The 17,914-nt window shown below is 51.7% G+C and overlaps 1 protein-coding gene across 7 annotated transcripts in view; it reads right to left on the reverse strand.

Moving 5' to 3' along the window:
* tagln3b (transgelin 3b) overlaps positions 1 to 17,914 on the reverse strand; it is a 44,117-nt gene that overhangs the window by 4,307 nt on the left and 21,896 nt on the right. For 5 of the 7 annotated variants that reach the window (XM_072513653.1, XM_072513659.1, XM_072513657.1 and 2 more), the window contains one exon: positions 2,141 to 2,329. In XM_072513653.1, the coding sequence (XP_072369754.1) occupies positions 2,141 to 2,329 (189 nt within the window). Of the gene's footprint in view, positions 1 to 2,140; positions 2,330 to 8,399; positions 8,675 to 9,225; positions 9,327 to 17,914 lie in introns of those variants that run through there. The other 2 variants (XM_072513651.1, XM_072513656.1) reach the window with 2 other exon arrangements.

The following is a 17,914-nucleotide window of genomic DNA, read 5'->3' on the forward strand; positions in this document are numbered from 1 at the left end:
TGAGGTTCTTTACCAAGCATATGAGCTGCTCTTTCTTTGTGCAGATCAACATGACAAGCACAGGGGTAGAAGATGGCACTTTCTGTTTGGAGGGCGTGACATGATAATCTGGTGTTTGGCTATGTGGTGTGCTGGTTCCACTCTCAATTATCATCTAATCAAAATGTCATTGCAACAAGATGGTTGACTGGTCTGGCCAATGAGGGGCTTGTATCACCCAGATTCTATAACTAAATGGACACACTTGCCCTGCAAAAAGAGAAAACAATTCAGAGCCGATGTCCTAGTCAAAAGAACCTTAGTTGGGAACATGCTTTTCTGAGAAGAGTGGTGGCATCATCTGCCATTTTGAAAAGATTCAGGACTACACATATCTCGGCTCAAGAAACAAAAAAGTACTTGTTACACATGACATTGTGTGAAGATTAGTTTGCAATATACTGGAATGGTTCCAGAATCATGCCTAGGAATGGCACTCCAGGCGCATAAAATGATGTGTCAGTCGAGCATAGCCCAAGGTATCTTAGTGCTGGTTTGTCCAATACAGGTCTGTCTGTGCGGAGATGGCCAATTCCAGAATGAAAATCCAGGATTTGACCTCACCCAAAGAGCATGGTTGTCTCTTGTGTGCAGTCTTGACCTCAGGAATCCGCTTGGGATCTCGGTTTTGTCTCTCTCTTCCTTCTCCCCCTCAATGAGAAAAAAAGATAATCCGACAATCTGAATGAATTTCTCCCTTCACTTGAAGCATGTCTAAGAGCACATCATCCACCACTCTTACAAGTATTCTATCCATAATGAGCCAGGTCAGTCATTCTGGTTCATTAAAGAGTCCACTGGTCAGGTTCTCCTGGCTGGAGAGGTTTATGAAGTAGGGGCAGCTTGGTAGCATAGAGGTTAGCACTATGGCTTCACAGCGGCTGGGTCCCAGGTCAGTATTAAACTGCTCAGGACTTGCGCAGTTCACCCCTGTTAGGTCAGCTGACTATTCACACGCTGGACTTCACAGGATTCAATGGAGTCTTCTGCTGCACCCTTTCTTGGGAGCTTCACTATGGTGAATTTCTTTCTGCGCTTCTTCTTCCAGTCAGAATGTTTCCTTCCGTTTTCCAAGATTTTAATTTTCTTCTGCAGTCTCAGGAGGTGAAGTGGTTTTGTTGTCACCGTATTGCAAGATGTTCAGTAGGTGTCTAAGGTATTCATAGCCTTAGGTAGATCAAGAGTAAGTATTAACTACTAGAAACTATATACATAGGAGGCCCAAGCTAGAGTAGTTTCCAGGCGTGCTTCTACACACAGCTGTGTCCAACACGGACCTCTAGGTGGGTCATGTGTTCTGTTTCATCTCTATATGATCAGTGCTGGGCTTCATGTTAACACTTATACGTCAGACCTTCACACTACAACATTTATACTTCTCCAAATAAATAAAAGGTGTTCCTATTGATCCCGACACGAGTCCTAGTTATACCTAACTTTTATTGCACAAGTCCTACTAGGGAACCCCCTCCTCATCTCTTTCAATAAGTTAAAGACTGTAATCTGTGCCAATAACTTGAGTTAACTTTTTTTTTTTATAAATAGCTTACAAAACTAATTTCCACAGCCAGCTTGACTAGTACTTCCTCACAGCACACTTTGTGCATCATTACGCTTGTTCCAATGAAAAAGCCTCAACATTTATGATACACTTCCATTTGTCCTCAACCAAGGACGACCCTGCCCCCCCCCCCCCCCCCCCCCCACAGTGTTTGATAGCCCTTCAGCTCAGTCCATTCCCTACACTTTTGCTCATTCTTTAACCTCCCACAGAGCCAATGATACCAAACATTCTCCCCCCACTTGCCTCCAGAATTGTAACACCCTGGGGACAGATACATGCACATATACATCCTCAAATTCATGTATGGGTGTCAAAATGAAGAGATCACTTCATATGGAATGACAGACACTTCAATAATTATGTTAAGTACTATTGGGCCCCAATACTTGATTAAATGAACAAATCATGAATGAAGTTCTCATTTTAACTAATGCATACGTTGTCAATATTTTCTACAACTGTTATTCTTGATCAGAATTTGGTTAACTAGGAGCTCAGAATTAAGGTTCATTAGGAACAAAGCCAAAATATACTCACTGCGCCATTCATCAACCACTTCTGAAAGTGTACTTTTCCAGGATTTGGACGATTTACATTCCCACCACATTGTGCAATGATCCAATCCACTAATCGTTCTTCCAATTCAGCATCATATTTCTGCTCAATTTTTTGCTCAACTTCTCTACTCAAGCCATAGCTTGGTCCTCTATTGGCCATTTTTGAAGCCTAGAAATCGAAATATTCATTTAATAGCTGGAAAGTCCCTCTACCCCATACCTGCATAAATCAAGAGACGTAGAAGCGTGGTGCAGAATACAAAATTGCAGTGCCCACAGTAAAGTAGAAATTTCAATCTTCCACTCCCCATTATAGTCTGGGTCAGATCACTGCAATGAAGCTTCTGGATAATGAGCAAAAGCAGAAATCCAAGGTCAGTGTACAGTTTAGATTACAGAGCCTTAATTGCAGTGTTAATGCAAAATTACATTTAGTGCTAATGTTTGTATCCACTACAGAAGTTATCAACCTGCATTAAAAACTCCTCAACGACATGATACAAATGTACCAATTCCATTTACATCACGCAGCCAATTTAAACAGAGTAATTTCCCCATAAAAGTTCATCTAGACCAGTGTTCTTCAAACTTTCTTTCCGGGGACCCATTTTTACCAACCGGCCAACCTTCGCGACCCACGCCGGACGACCTTCGCGACCCACCATTTTCTCTTACCTTGTTTGCTGCTGACAAAAATGGAGAAATGGTTTTGGGTCCCTTTGGCCCTCGTACACGCTCCTCCAATGGAACCTGTTGGATGAAGGTGAAGCCTTCTGGTGTCGGAAAGGATGGAGTCTCCATCTGTCCAAAGTTCTGAATTTTTTTCCTATAAAATTTTAATCAAATAAAACCCCCCCTGAACTTGTAATAAAAAAATGAGTAAAATAAATGAAAAAAATGAATAAAACCCACCGAACTTGTAAAAAAAAAAAAAATTTAAAAATTAAAAAAAATAAAAAATAAAAATTGGAAAAAAAAAAGAATAAAAACCACTATAGAACTTGTAAAACAAAACGCTGCAACGATGATCGGCGCATATGCGCAATGCGGCCAAATTTTTTTTATGTTTGCGGCCACTTGCAGCCGGCGTTATGAAAAGCGCGGGCATTTGCGCGATAGGGAGCGCCGCGGATAAAGGCTCCGCGACCCTCCCGACACCCGCCCGCGGGTCGCACCCCCGACTTTGAAGAACACTGATCTAGACAACATTCACCATCAGAGCACAATTTCAGGTCCTGGATCAGCTCAATAAGTGTTACATCAGTTCTCATTTGACCTGGGATTATATTAGAAATTTAAAGTAACAGTAAATACGAACAAGGAGTTGGTAATTTAGCCCTTCAAGCCTGCTCTGCCATTATGGCTGATCTGACAGTAACCTCAAATCTGCTTCTCACCTACCTCAGATAGTCCATTGCCCACTTGCTTACCAAGAATTTATCCACCTCTACTTAAAAATGTTCAAAGATCGGCCTCCACATTGCTGGAGGAGGTGCTGATGACAAGGAGACTGGAGAAGGGGGTAGTGTCAGCAGTGTACAGAGCTATTTTGGAAGAGGGTAAGGCACAACTGGAAGGGATCAAAGCAAAGTGGGAGGAAGAGTTGGGGGAGGTCATAGAGGGGGGGGGGGTCTGGTGTGAGGTGCTCCAGAGAGTGAATGCCTCCACCTTGTGAGAAAATAGACCCGGGTCCCCGGGAGGCCATATTCGGGGTGTCGGACCAGCCAGGGTTAGAAACGGGTGCGGAGGCAGATGTTGTAGCCTTCGCCTCGTTGATCCCCCGAAGGCGGATCCTTTTGGGATGGAGAGCAGCCTCTCCACCCGGTGCCCTGGCATGGTGGGGGGGACCTGTTGGAATTCTTGACTCGAGAAGGTTAAGTTTGAACGGAGGGGAAGGACGGAGAGGTTCTACAAGTCATGGGCATTATTCATTATGCACTTTCAAGAACTGGATAACATCGAGTTGGGGTTTTGGGGGGGGGGGGGGGGGGGGGTGTATTAAGGGTGACTATGGGTAATCCCGGATTCCTTTTTGTCATTTGTTTATGTAAACATGTGGGCTAATGTTTGGGGATTGGTGAGAGGATGGGATCATTGTTATTGTTATGGGGACTGACACATTTGTTGGTGTGTGTATAAAGTTGGGAGGAAATGTGAAAAAGGAGAATAAAAATATATATTTTTAAAAATATTCAAAGACTCTCTCTGCTTCCACCATCTTTTCGGGAAGAGTTCCAAAGGCTCAGCCAATGACAGAAAATTTTTTTCCTCATCGGTCTTAAATGAACAACCCCGTTGTGACCCCAATTCTAAATTCTCCCACAAGAGGAAACATCTTCGACAAGTCAAGACCCCTCAGGATCTTACATTTCAATCAAGTTCGCTCTGACTCTTCCAAGCTATAGTGGACAGAAGGCGTGATGCACGATCAATTGTACAAAGACTCAGGTTGGATACAACTGTGGTTTTATTGCAGTAAGATGTGTGGCCTCCCACAGCAGCTGGCAAAATGGCTTCGGAATAGAGGACACGCATATTTACACTCCTACTGGGCAGAGCCAGCAGGCAGGGACTACCGGCGAACCTGTAGTACAGGTCCTACCTTACATCACCTAATACAGGTGTAACAGTGGTTTACCACATTCACCCCGTATTAATGAGTCCGGCGGGGACGGTGGAGAACTATATACCGTAGTGAATTTATGTACAGTGTTTTATTAGGAGAGAAAAAAGTCTTTTGAAAGTCTGGTGCTAGTTAGAGATTCGTTCCGCTGGAACGACGTAACGGTGGTGGCAATGTCGGTGCCGGCCTGTTGTTGGATGACTCTGGGAGCGTGCCAAAATTCTCTTCATCCTCTTGCGTGGGCAGGGGAAGGAGGGATGGTCCTGGTGGGGTTAATGTTGAGAGCGCCGGGGGAGGGGAAAGTGGCACCAGGCCAGGGAAGTGTGTATGAGTGGAGCCTGCTGGTGCTAGGTCCCTTAGGGAGATAGTATCTTGGCGGCCATCGGGGTACGGCACATAGGCATACTGGGGGTTGGCATGGAGCAAGTGCACCTATCCACCAACGGGTCCGCCTTGTGGAGTCGGACATGCCTACGGAGCAGGACCGGTCCTGGAGCTGCGAGCCAAGTCGCGAACGACACCCCGGAAGTGGACTTCCTGGGGTAGGCAAAATGACGTTCATGGGATGTGTTAGTCGTAGTGGTGCACAGTAGTGACCGGATGGAGTGTAGTGCATCAGGTAGGACCTCCTGCCAGCGAGAGGCTGAGGGGTTCCTGGACCGTAGGGCCAGTTGGACGGCCCTCCAAACCGTCCCGTTCTCCCTCTCTATCTGCCAGTTTCCCCAGGGGCTATAGCTTATCATCCTGCTGGATACCCCTGCTGAGCTGGAACTGACGCAGCTCATCACTCATGACTGAGGATCCCCTGTCACTGTGGATGTAGGCGGGGAAGCCGAACAGAGCGAAGATAGAATTAAGGGCTTTAATGACGGTGGCAGACGTCATAAGCAGGGGATGGCGTAGGGGAACCTGGAGTACTCATCGACCACACTGAGGATATACGTGTTACGGTCGATGGAGGGGAGGGGCCCTTTGAAATCCATGCTGAGGCGTTCAAAGGGGTGGGAGGCTTTCACCAGGCGCGCAGTCCGGCCGGTAGAAGTGCGGCTTGCACTCCGCACAGACCTGGTAGTCCCTGGTGACCGTCTGTACTTCCTCGACGGAGTAGGGCAGATTGCGAGCCTCAACAGTGGTACAACCGTGTGACCCCCGGGTGACAAAGGCTGTCGTGTAGGGCCCGGAGTCGGTCTACTTGTGCACTGGCACATGTACCTCGGGATAGGGCGTCTGGGGGCTCGTTGAGTTTGCCAGGGCGATACGGAATCTCATAATTATAGGTGGAGAGCTCGATTCTCCACCGCAAGATGTTATCATTTTTGATCTTGCCCCGCTGCGTGCGGTTGAACATGAAGGCTACCGACCATTGGTCAGTGATGAGTGTGAATCTCCTGCTGGCCAGATAATGCCTCCAATGCCGCACAGCTTCAACGATAGCTTGGGCCTCTTTTTCAACGGACGAGTGCTGAATTTCTGAGGCATGAAGGGTGCGGGAAAAGAATGCCACGGGTCTGCCTGCCTGGTTGAGGGTGGCGGCAAGTGAGACATCTGATGCGTCGCTTTCTACTTGGAAGGGCAGTGTCTCATCTACTGCGTGCATCCCGGCCTTGGCTATGTCTGCTCTGATACGGGCGAAGGCCTGTTGTGCCTCGGCCGTGAGGGGGAACTGGGTGGACTGAATGAGTGGATGGGCCCTGTCTGCATAGTTTGGGACCCACTGGGCGTAGTAGGAGAAAAACCCCAGGCAGCGTTTGAGGGCCTTGGGGCAGTGGGGGAGGGGAAGCTCCATGAGAGGGCGCAAGCAGTCGGGATCTGGCCCCAGAACTCCATTCTGGACCACATAGGCGATGGTGGCTAGGCGGGTTGTGCTGAACACTCACTTCTCCTTGTTGTAGGTGAGGTTGAGGAGAGTGGCGGTGCGGTGGAATTTAGCAAGGTTGGCATCGTGGTCCTGCTGATCACGGCCGCAGATGGTGACGTTGTCTAGGTACGGAAAGGTGGCCCGCAAACCGTACCGGTCGACCATTCGGTCCATCTCCCTTTGGAAGACCGAGACCCCGTTAGTGACGCCAAAGAGAACCTTGAGGAAGTGATAGAGACGACCGTCCGCCTCGAAAGCAGTGTAGGAACGGTCTGATTTACGAATGGGGAGCTGGTGGTAGGCCGATTTTAGGTCCATCGTTGAAAAGACTCGGTACTGCGCAATCTGATTGACGATATCAGAGATGTGTGGGAGGGGTTACGTGTCGAGCTGCGTGTACCGATTGATGGTCTGGCTGTAGTCCACGACCATTCTGTGCTTCGCCCCTTTTGACAACTACCACTTGAGCTGTCCAGGGGCTGTTGCTGGCCTCACTGATGCCCTCCCGAAGCAGCCGCTGGATCTTGGACCTGATGAAGGTCTTGTCCTGGGTGCTCTACCGTCTGCTCCTGGTGGCAACGGGTTTGCAATCTGAAGTTAGATTGGCAAAGAGGGACGGTGGGTCGACCTGTAGGGTCGCGAGGCCGCACACAGTGAGGGGCCCGCCGAATTTGGGGGGGGGGGGGGGGGGGGGGGAGGCTCTGGAGATTGCACTGGAAGTCCAGGCCTAATTAGGAAGGACGTAGAGGCGGAAGCCGCTGAATTCTACGCCCTGGACCGTGAGAGTGACCGTGCAGAACCCCTGGATCGGGACTGAATGGGATCTGGAGGCCAGGGCGATTCTTTGATTAGCAGGGTGGACTGCAAGGGAGCAGCACCTTACCGTATCCAGGTGGATGAAGCTTTTGGTGCTCCCGGAGTCCAGCAGGCAAAAGGTCACGTGGCTGTTGATTTTCACCGTAGTCAACGCAGTGGCCAGGTTGTGTGGATGAGACTGGTCGAGCGTCATTGAGGTGAGCTGCGGTTGGTCGTCGCTGGCGTCCAAAGATGGAGAGCGTGGGATGTTGTCGGTGTCCATGCCCCGTGGGGAAGACAAGATGGCGGCGCCTGAAGATCCTGCGGGGGGACAAAATGTCGGCGCTCGTGGGCCGCACGTTGCGGGGGCTGGACAAGATGGCAGCGCCCATGGGCCGCGCCTGGTCCGGGACGAAGATGGCGGCGCCCATTGTGTGGGGGTCAGGGGGAGGGGGCGAGAGCGGCATCTGCGCGGGCCTGGCACACTGCGGCAAAGTGGCCCTTCTTGCTGCAAGCCTTGCAAAGGGCAGTGCGGGCCGGGCAGCGTTGGCGAGGGTGCTTCTGCTAGCCGCAGAAGTAACATCGGGGACCCCCGGGAGGCACGGATTGGCGCGTGGCGCAGGCATATTGGTTGGGTAAGGCCCCGGCGGGGGCGGCTGTTTGTGGGGTCCACGAGGGATACAAGGGGTGGGCCGCGCGGCGGGAGGGGTAGGCCTGAGCATTATGTGAGGCGACCGTCATGGAGAGTGCTAGCTTTGTAGGTCGAGCGTGGCCCCTTCAAGCAGCCTTTGACGAATGAGGTACGACCCAATCCCCGTTACAAAAGCATCGCGCATAAGGTGGTTAGAATGTTCGGTGGCCGTAATGGCCTGACAGTCACAGTCCCGGACGAGTGGGGTGAGGGCCCGCCAGAAGTCTTCCATGGACTCACCAGGTAGTTGAGAGAGAGTGGCGAGTACATACCTGACGAAGAGTGCATTCGCTTTCTGTGCGTAGTTTTCTGAGGAGCGCCATGGCGTCCGCGTAGTCCAGAGCGTCCTGGATCAGCGGAAACACACTGGAGCTCAACCTTGAGTACAGTATCTTCTGAGCCTCCATTAGAGGGGTGGTCGCTGAGTTGATATAGGCCTCGAAGCAGGCTGGCCAGTGATTAAAGTCCTTTCTGGCGTCGCTAGACTGCGGATCCAGCTGTAGGCGATCTGGTTTGATTCGGAGGTCCATCTTCTAAGAAAATCTTACTGCAATAAATTGATGCACGATCAATTGAACAAAGAATCAGGTTGGATACAACTGTGGCTTTATTGCAGTATGTGTGGCCTCCCACAGCAGCTGGCAAAATGGCTGCTGAATAAAGGACACGCATATTTATACTCCTCCTACTGGGCGGAGCCAGCAGGCAGGGGTTACAGGCGAACCTGTAGTACAGGTCCTACCTTACATCACCTAATATACGTGTAACAGTGGTTTACCACACCTAGTCTGTACAACTGTTCCTCATATGACAACACATCCATTCCAGATATTGGCTGGTAAACCTTCTCTGAACTGCTTACAACACATTTACATTTTTCCTTATTATGGTAACCAATACTGTGCACAGTACTCCAAATGTGGCATCACCACTGCCCTGTATAACTGAAGCATAACCTCCCTACTATTCTAGTCACACAATAAATGACGGCATAATAATTGCTTTCCTGAGGGGGGGGGGGGGGCATGATGTGTGGAGATCTTGAACAAAACTGAGGAATTAAGCTTGGCAGCAGAGGAACCACTGCACAACCCCAACCTGATCTGATGGTTCCTCCTTTGTTGACAATGGCATCTGAAAAAGCAGGATGGGCAGCTAACCGAGATTGTGGCAAAGGGTTGTCTACCCTCAGGGACAGGGTACAGCTTTGGAGTTGCTCACCACCTGGCCAGTTATGGCAGAGAAGAGGATTTTGCACTGCCACCAGTACACTTATCTGAAATGGGAAAGAGATACGAGACTTACTAGAGCCCATGCAAGTACACCACAAAGTGTCCATCATAAAGTGCAAGGTCCATACGAAGGAAAATACCACAGAAGCGCAAGGAAATGCCCTAGCTAACAAAGCAGCCACCTCACAATGCACTCCTCCAGAGAAACCAGCACACACATGCAGACTGGGAGCAATCAGTCTGACTCGAGACCTACAGACAATGCAAAGCAACTGCTCTCGAGAGGAAAAGTGGACATGGATTGAGGGATGAATGAGGGATGAATGATGCTGTGAGATGGAGGCATCTGGAGACAGAGGGGTAACAACAAGCCAGTTGCGCCACAAACACTGTCTTATTTAGCCCAACAGATCCATTCATGGGGGCAATTGGTCCTGCAACAAATAAACGGCATGGTGCCAGAAGAGCTGGTGGGGCCGGGGATTCAAAAAAACACTTGCCCAGTTGGCAGCAGTTCAACCTATCACAGTAATGCTCCAACTGAGGTCCCCTGCCAGAGTACTCCAGCATTTGCAGGTCGACTATATCTCCCTTCCTCCATGTGAAGGATACACTAAGTTTTCAAGGTGGTGGAAGCCGTTCCAACTAGGAGGGCTACAGCCAATGTTCAGTATCAGGACTTCCAATGGCAGCTCCTGCTCAAAAGGTGGGCATTTGAGCTCTTATTACCTGAAAATGGGAGAATTTTGACGGGAAAGTGTGGTTGAAGGTGTGGAGGAGAAGTTCCCCCCCAGGAATGGCATATCTGTTTATCAGGCCCAGCAGAAGAAGGTGGTTAAAGGAATTGGAAGAGACTTGTGGCACAGCAACAATTGGAAATATGGCAGAGGGGAAAGATCACCATATGTTGGAAAACCTCAGATGGAGCAGCTCATGGCGTTTATTAGAGAGGTGCGCTGCTAGCAAAGAAGGGAGATGCAGGAAGACCGATTGAAGGAGCGGTTGCACCCCTGAAAGGCTTGATGGAAAGTCAAGTGCTTGGAGGCACAGGGGGCTGTGAGATCAAGAGGGTGGTATGTCGGACCACAGTGATCATGTGCTGGCATTGGAGGTGGAACTCCTGGAGGGCCTTTGCAAGTCATGAAGAGCAAAAGGTAGAGGAGTAAGAGAACAGATCTCGAAGGCAGAACCTGCATGTCGTCGGCCTGCCTGAAGGCGTGGAAGGCATATTGCTACGAGAGAAGTCTTGAGGATGCTGGCGGGACTGGTGGCAGAGGGGATGCTGGACAAGGCCCTAGAGGTGGATCGAGTACACAGGTCTCCAAGCAGAAGCCAAGAGCAGGGGAGTCACCGCAGGCAGCGATTGTAAGGCTGCACAAGGAGGAAAAGATGCTGCAGTGGGTCAGCGAGAAACGGAACTGTGAATGGGAGGGGAACAGGGTCAGAATATGCCAGGACATTGGAGCGGAGCTGCCAAAAAGGTTTAAACAGAGCCAAGGCGACTCTCTAGTGACGGCAGATCAGGTTTGGGATGCTGTACCCCACGAAACTATGGGTGACGTTTGAAGGCTGGGAGTACTATTTTGAAATCCCCAAGGAGGCCAATGACTTTATTTATTTATTTTTTAAATATATTTTATTCAAGATTTTTTGGCCAAACATAACAGTACGTAGTGTTTCTTTTAAACAACAATAAAGCAATATAAATAACAGTGGCCAGTTTTAAACAAGTAAATAAATAATATATAAACAGAAACAAAAACAAAACTAAATGGCAACTGCCTTGTCAAAAATAGTTACTCTCCAAAGATAATCCAACAGTCCAATATACATTACCTATAACAAATGTCTATACATATACAATGACATCCCTAAGAGCCCGCCCGGATCCTCCCCGCCCCCCCTCTTCCCCCTGGGTTGCTGCTGTTGTCTTTCTTTCTTTTTCATTCCCTCTATCGTTCCGTGAGGTAGTTGACGAACGGTTGCCACCGCCTGGTGAACCCTTGAGCCGAACCCCTTAATACGAACTTGATCCGTTCTAACTTGATAAACCCTGCCATGTCGTTTATCCAGGTCTCCACGCTGTTTGGCTTCCTTCCACATAAGCAATATCCTGCGCCGGGCTACTAGGGACGCAAAGGCCAAAACATCAGCCTCTCTCGCCTCCTGCACTCCCGGCTCTTCTGCAACCCAGAATATAGCCAACCCCCAGCTTGGGCTCGACCTGGACCCCCACCACCTTCAAAAGCACCTTTGACACCCCCACCAGAACCCCTGTAATGCCGGACATGACCAGAACATGTGGGTGTGATTCGCTGGGCTTCTCGAGCATCTCCCACACCCATCCTCTACCCCGAAAAATTTACTGAGCCGTGCTCCAGTCATATGCACAGTGTAGAACCTTGAATTGTATCAGGCTTAGCCTAGCACATGAGGATGACGAGTTTACCCTACGTAGGGCATCAGCACACAGCCCCTCCTCAATCTCCTCCCCCAGCTCTTCTTCCCATTTCCTTTTCAACTCATCTACCATGATCTCCCCCTCGTCCCTCATTTCCCTGTACATGTCCGACACCCAACATCCCCCACCCATGTCTCTGAGATCACTCTATCCTGCACCTCCTGCGTCGGGAGCTGCGGGAATTCCCTCACCTGTTGCCTCGCAAAGGCCCTCAGTTGCATGTACCGAAATGCATTCCCTTGGGGCAACCCATATTTTTCCGTCAGCGCTCCAGACTCGCAAACGTCCATCTACGAACAGATCTCTCAATTGTACTACCCAGCTCTTTGCCATGCTCCAAATCCCCCATCCATTCTCCCCGGAACAAACCTATGGTTATTTCTTATCGGGGACCGCACCGAGGCTCCCGTCCTTCCCCATGCCGTATCCACTGCCCCAAAATTTTTAATGTTGCCACCACCACCAGGCTTGTAGTGTATTTCTTCGGTGAGAACGGCAACGGTGCCGTCACCATTGCTTGTAAGCTGGTCCCTTGCAGGACGCCCTCTCCAATCTCTTCCACGCCGCTCCCTTCCCTCCCCTTCTCCCATCCACTTACAGACCATTGAAATATTGGCGGTCCAGTAATAATCATTTAGGCTCAGTAGTGCCAACCCCCCCCCCCTATCCCTACTACGCTGCAAGAATCCCCTCCTCACTCTCTGGGTCTTCCCGGCCCACACAAAACTCAATGCTTTTCTCAATTCTCTTAAAAAAAGCCTTCATGACCATCACCGGGAGGCACTGAAACACGAGGAATCTCAGGAGAACCACCATTTTAACCGCCTGCACCCTACCCGCCAGTGACAGGGACACCATGTCCCATCTCTTGAAGTCCTCCTCCATCTGTTCCACCAATCGTGTTAAATTAAGCCGGTGCAAGGTTCCCCAATTCTTGGCTATCTGAATCCCCAAGTATCGGAAGTCTCTTGTTACCTTCCTCAGCGGTAAATCCTCTATTTCCCTGCTCTGCTCCCCCGGATGCACCACAAACAACTCACTTTTCCCCATGTTCAATTTATACCCCGAAAAATCCCCAAACTCCAAGTATCCGCATTATCTCTGGCATCCCCTCCACCGGGTCCGCCACATACAACAACAAATCATCCGCATACAGAGATACCCGGTGTTCTTCTCCTCCCCTAAACACTCCCCTCCACTTCCTGGAACCCTCAGTGCCATGGCCAGGGGCTCAATCGCCAGTGCAAACAATAACGGAGACAGGGGACACCCCTGTCTCGTCCCTCTGTAAAGCCGGAAATAATCAGACCCCCGTCCATTCGTAACCACACTCGCCATCGGTGCCCTATACAGCAACTGTACCCATCCGATATATCCATCTCCGAAGCCAAATCTCCTCAGCACCTCCCACAGATAATCCCACTCCACTCTATCAAATGCTTTCTCGGCATCCATCGCCACCACTATCTCCACTTCCCCCTCTGGCGGGTGCATCATCATTACCCCTAGCAACCTCCGTATGTTCATGTTCAGCTGTCTCCCCTTCACAAACCCAGTTTTGGTCCTCATGTACCACCCCCGGGACACAGTCCTCTATCCTCGTCGCCATTACCTTGGCCAGAATCTTAGCATCCACATTTAAAAGAGAAATGGGCCTATAGGACCCGCATTGCAGCGGGTCTTTTTCCTTCTTTAGGAGGAGCGATATCTTTGCCTCTGACATAGTCGGGGGCAATTGCCCCCTTTCCCTAGCCTCATTAAAGGTTCTCGTCAGTAGCGGGGCCAGCAAGTCCATATACTTCCTATAAAATTCCACCAGGAATCAGTCTGGTCCCGGGGCCTTCCCCGCCTGCATGCTCCCAATCCCTTTCACTACCTCCTCCATCTCAATCTGTGCTCCCAGTCCCGCCCTCTCCTGCTCCTCCACCTTAGGGAATTCCAGCTGATCCAGAAAGCACATCATTCTCTCCTTCCCTTCCGGGGGCTGAGCTTTATATAATCTTTCGTAGAATACCATGAACACCCCATTCACTCTCCCCGCTCCATCTCTCCCTCCTCGTCTCTCACCCCCCCTATCTCCCTCGCTGCTCCCCTCTTCCTCAGTTGGTGGGCCAGCAACCGGCTCGCCTTCTCCCCATATTCATGCTGTACACCTTGTGCCTTCCTCCATTGTGCCTCTGCATTACCCGTAGTCAACAAGTCAAATTCTACATGTAGCCTTTGCCTTTCCCTGTACAGTCCCTCCTCCGGTGCCTCCGCATATTGTCTGTCCACCCTCAAAAGTTCTTTCAACAACCGCTCCCTTTCCCTACCCTCCTCCTTTCCTTTATGTGCCCTGATAGATATCAGCTCCCCTCTAACCACTGCCTTCAACGCCTCCCAGACCACTCCCACCTGAACCTCCCCATTGTCATTCAGCTCCAAGTACCTTTCAATACACCCCCTCACCCTTAAACATAACCCCTCATCTGCCAATAGTCCCATGTCCATTCTCCAGGGCGGGTGCTGTCCTTTTTCCTCCCCTATCTCCAGGTCCACCCAATGTGGAGCGTGGTCCGAGATAGCTGTAGCCGTGTACTCCGTCCCCGTCACCTTCGGGATCAGTGCCCTTCCCAAAACAAAAAAGTCTATCCGTGAATAGACTTTGTGGACATAGGAGAAAAACGAGAACTCCTTACTCCTAGGTCTACTAAATCTCCAGGGGTCTACTCCTCCCATCTGCTCCATAAAGTCCTTGAGCACCCTAGCTGCAGCCGGCCTCCTCCCGGTCCTGGACCTCAATCTGTCCAGCCCTGGGTCCAGCACCGTATTAAAGTCTCCCCCCATTACCAACTTTCCCGCCTCTAGGTCCGGGATACGTCCCAACATTTGCCTCATAAAATTGGCATCATCCCAGTTCGGGGCATATACGTTCACTAGAACCACTGCCTCCCCTTGCAATCTGCCACTCACCATCACGTATCTACCCCCACTATCCTCCACTATGGTCTTTGCCTCAAACAGTATCCGTTTCCCCACTAATATAGCCACCCCCCTGTTCTTTGCGTCTAACCCAGAATGAAACACCTGCCCCACCCATCCTTTGCGTAGTCTGACCTGGTCTATCAGTTTCAAATGAGTCTCCTGCAACATAACCACATCTGCCTTTAATTTCTTTAGGTGTGGGTGTACCCGTGCCCTTTTAATCAGCCCGTTCAGCCCTCTCACGTTCCACGTGATCAGCCGGGTTGGGGGGCTCTTTACTAACCGCCCCCCGCCCCCCCACACTCGTCGACTAGCCATCCCCTTTTTTAATCCAGCTCCTCACCCGGCTCCCACGTAGCCGTATCACCCCCCGACGGCGCCCTCCCGCCTCGACCACTCCACCCTGTACCAGCTCCCCCTTCTCCCCAGCAGCAGCAACCCAGTTAATCCCTCCCCCCCGCTAGATCCTTTTCTAGCATAATTGCACCCCCCATGTTGCTCCCAGAAGTCAGCAAACTCTGGCTGACCTCTGCTTCCCCCCGTGACCTCGGCCCCCACTGTGCGAGGCCCCCTCCTTCCTGCTTCTGTTCCCGCCATGATTTCCATAGCATGGGAACAAAGCCCGCGTTTCCCAATTGGCCCCACCCCTAATGGCCGGCGCCCACAATTCCTCATCCTCCCTCCCCCCCTACCCACGACATGGGGAAGAGAGAAAAGTGACAGGGTCGCAAGATTAACAACTTGAGAGATCATCCCTGCCCCCTTTTTCCCCCCCTTCACCCCACGTAATCACACCACCACTTTGTCCCAAACGTTCTTTTTCGGGCCCGCCTATTCCAGCTGCTCCTCCACAATAAATGTCCACGCCTCTTCTGCCGTCTCAAAGTAGTGGTGCTTCCCTTGGTGTGTGACCCACAGTCTTGCCGGTTGCAGCATTCCAAATTTGACCTTCCTTTTGTAAAGCACCGCCTTGGCCCGATTAAGACTCGCCCTCCTTCTCGCCACCTCCGCACTCCAATCTTGATATACGCGGATCACCGCGTTCTCCCACCTACTGTTCAGAGTTTTCTTCGCCCATCTGAGGACCATCTCTGTCATTATATCGGAGAAATCTCACCACTATGGCTCGAGGTATTTCTCCAGCCCTCGGTCTTCGCGTCATAACTCTATAAGCTCCCTCCACCTCCAATGGGCCAGTCGGGGCCTCCGATCCCATTAACGAGTGAAGCATCATGCTCACATATGCCCCGACGTCCGCCCCCTCCGCACCTTCGGGAAGACCAAGAATCCTTAAATTCTTCCTCCTCGCATTATTCTCCAGCGCCTCAAGCCTTTCCACACATTGTTTATGGTGTGCCTCGTGCATCTCCGTCTTCACCACCAGGCCCTGTTTGTCGTCCTCGTTCTCGGCAGCCTTTGCCTTCACGACCCGAAGCTCCTGCTCTTGAGTCTTCTGCTCCTCCTTTAGCCCTTCAATCGCCTGTAATATCGGTGCCAACAACTCCTTCTTCAGCTCCTTTTTAAGTTCTTCCACACAGCGCCGCAGGAACTCTTGTTGGTCAGGGCCCCATACTAGATAGTCACCTTCCGACGCCATCTTGCTTTGTGCTTGCTTTCCTTGCCGCTGCTCTAGAGGATCCTCCGCAATCCGGCCACTTTCCTCTCCTTTTACCATCTGTGTCCAGGGGGAATTCCCTTCTGGTTTACCGCACAGTGTTTTTAGCCGTTAAAATTGCCGTTGGGGCTCCTATTAAGAGCCCAAACGTCCGTTCCACCGGGAGCTGCCGAAACGTGCGACTCAGCTGGTCATCGCCGCACCCGGAAGTCGGCCAATGACTTTATTAAAGAGCATAAACTGGAGAGAACTGAACAGTGATGGAAGACGGAGGAGTTGGCACAATGGAATTTGGAGGACATGGGTAGTGTGGGGGCCAGAGGATGATTTCATTGTGGTGATTACTAGGTAAGGGGTAATAAGTTTAAGGGGGCAATTGCCACCCCCCTCCTCCTGCCAGCTGTGGTGTCTATTTTTCTGAGGGGACCTGTGGTTTTGGATGGGTCTTTGTTTGGGTGGGGGAGGACGAGGTCCGCAGGGATCCATGTACACAGATCAAGAAGGAAAGGCTGGGGAGAGGAGTAGATGGGAAGGGCCTTCAGGCAGGAGTTGCCATGTTGGCAGGCAATGCTCGTGAATGGAATGGGAGGGGGGAGAGACGGGAGGGAAGGAAGGGAGGGAAGGGGGAAGGGGGAAGGGGGAGGGAGAGGGAAGGAAGGGAGGGAGGGGGAGGGAGAGGGAAGGAAGGGAGGGAGAGGGAAGGAAGGGAGGGAGAGGGAAGGAAGGGAGGGAGGGGGAGGGAGAGGGAAGGAAGGGGGAGGGAGGGGGAGGGAGAGGGAAGGAAGGGGGAGGGAGGGGGAGGGAGAGGGAAGGAAGGGGGAGGGAGAGGGAGGGAGAGGGAAGGAAGGGGGAGGGAGGGGGAGGGAGAGGGAAGGAAGGGGGAGGGAGGGGGAGGGAGAGGGAAGGAAGGGGGAGGGAGGGGGAGGGAGAGGGAGGGAAGGGGGAGGGAGGGGGAGGGAGAGGGAAGGAAGGGGGAGGGAGGGGGAGGGAGAGGGAAGGAAGGGGGAGGGAGAGGGAGGGAGAGGGAAGGAAGGGGGAGGGAGGGGGAGGGAGAGGGAAGGAAGGGGGAGGGAGAGGGAAGGAAGGGGGAGGGAGGGGGAGGGAGAGGGAAGGAAGGGGGAGGGAGGGGGAGGGAGAGGGAAGGAAGGGGGAGGGAGGGGGAGGGAGAGGGAAGGAAGGGGGAGGGAGGGGGAGGGAGAGGGAAGGAAGGGGGAGGGAGGGGGAGGGAGAGGGAAGGAAGGGGGAGGGAGGGGGAGGGAGAGGGAAGGAAGGGGGAGGGAGGGGGAGGGAGAGGGAAGGAAGGGGGAGGGAGGGGGAGGGAGAGGGAAGGAAGGGGGAGGGAGGGGGAGGGAGAGGGAAGGAAGGGGGAGGGGAGGGGGAGGGAGAGGGAAGGAAGGGGGAGGGAGGGGGAGGGAGAGGGAAGGAAGGGGGAGGGAGGGGGAGGGAGAGGGAAGGAAGGGGGAGGGAGGGGGAGGGAGAGGGAAGGAAGGGGGAGGGAGGGGGAGGGAGAGGGAA

This window comes from Scyliorhinus torazame, chromosome 8, assembly GCF_047496885.1.
Source record: "Scyliorhinus torazame isolate Kashiwa2021f chromosome 8, sScyTor2.1, whole genome shotgun sequence".
Lineage (NCBI taxonomy): Eukaryota > Metazoa > Chordata > Chondrichthyes > Carcharhiniformes > Scyliorhinidae > Scyliorhinus > Scyliorhinus torazame.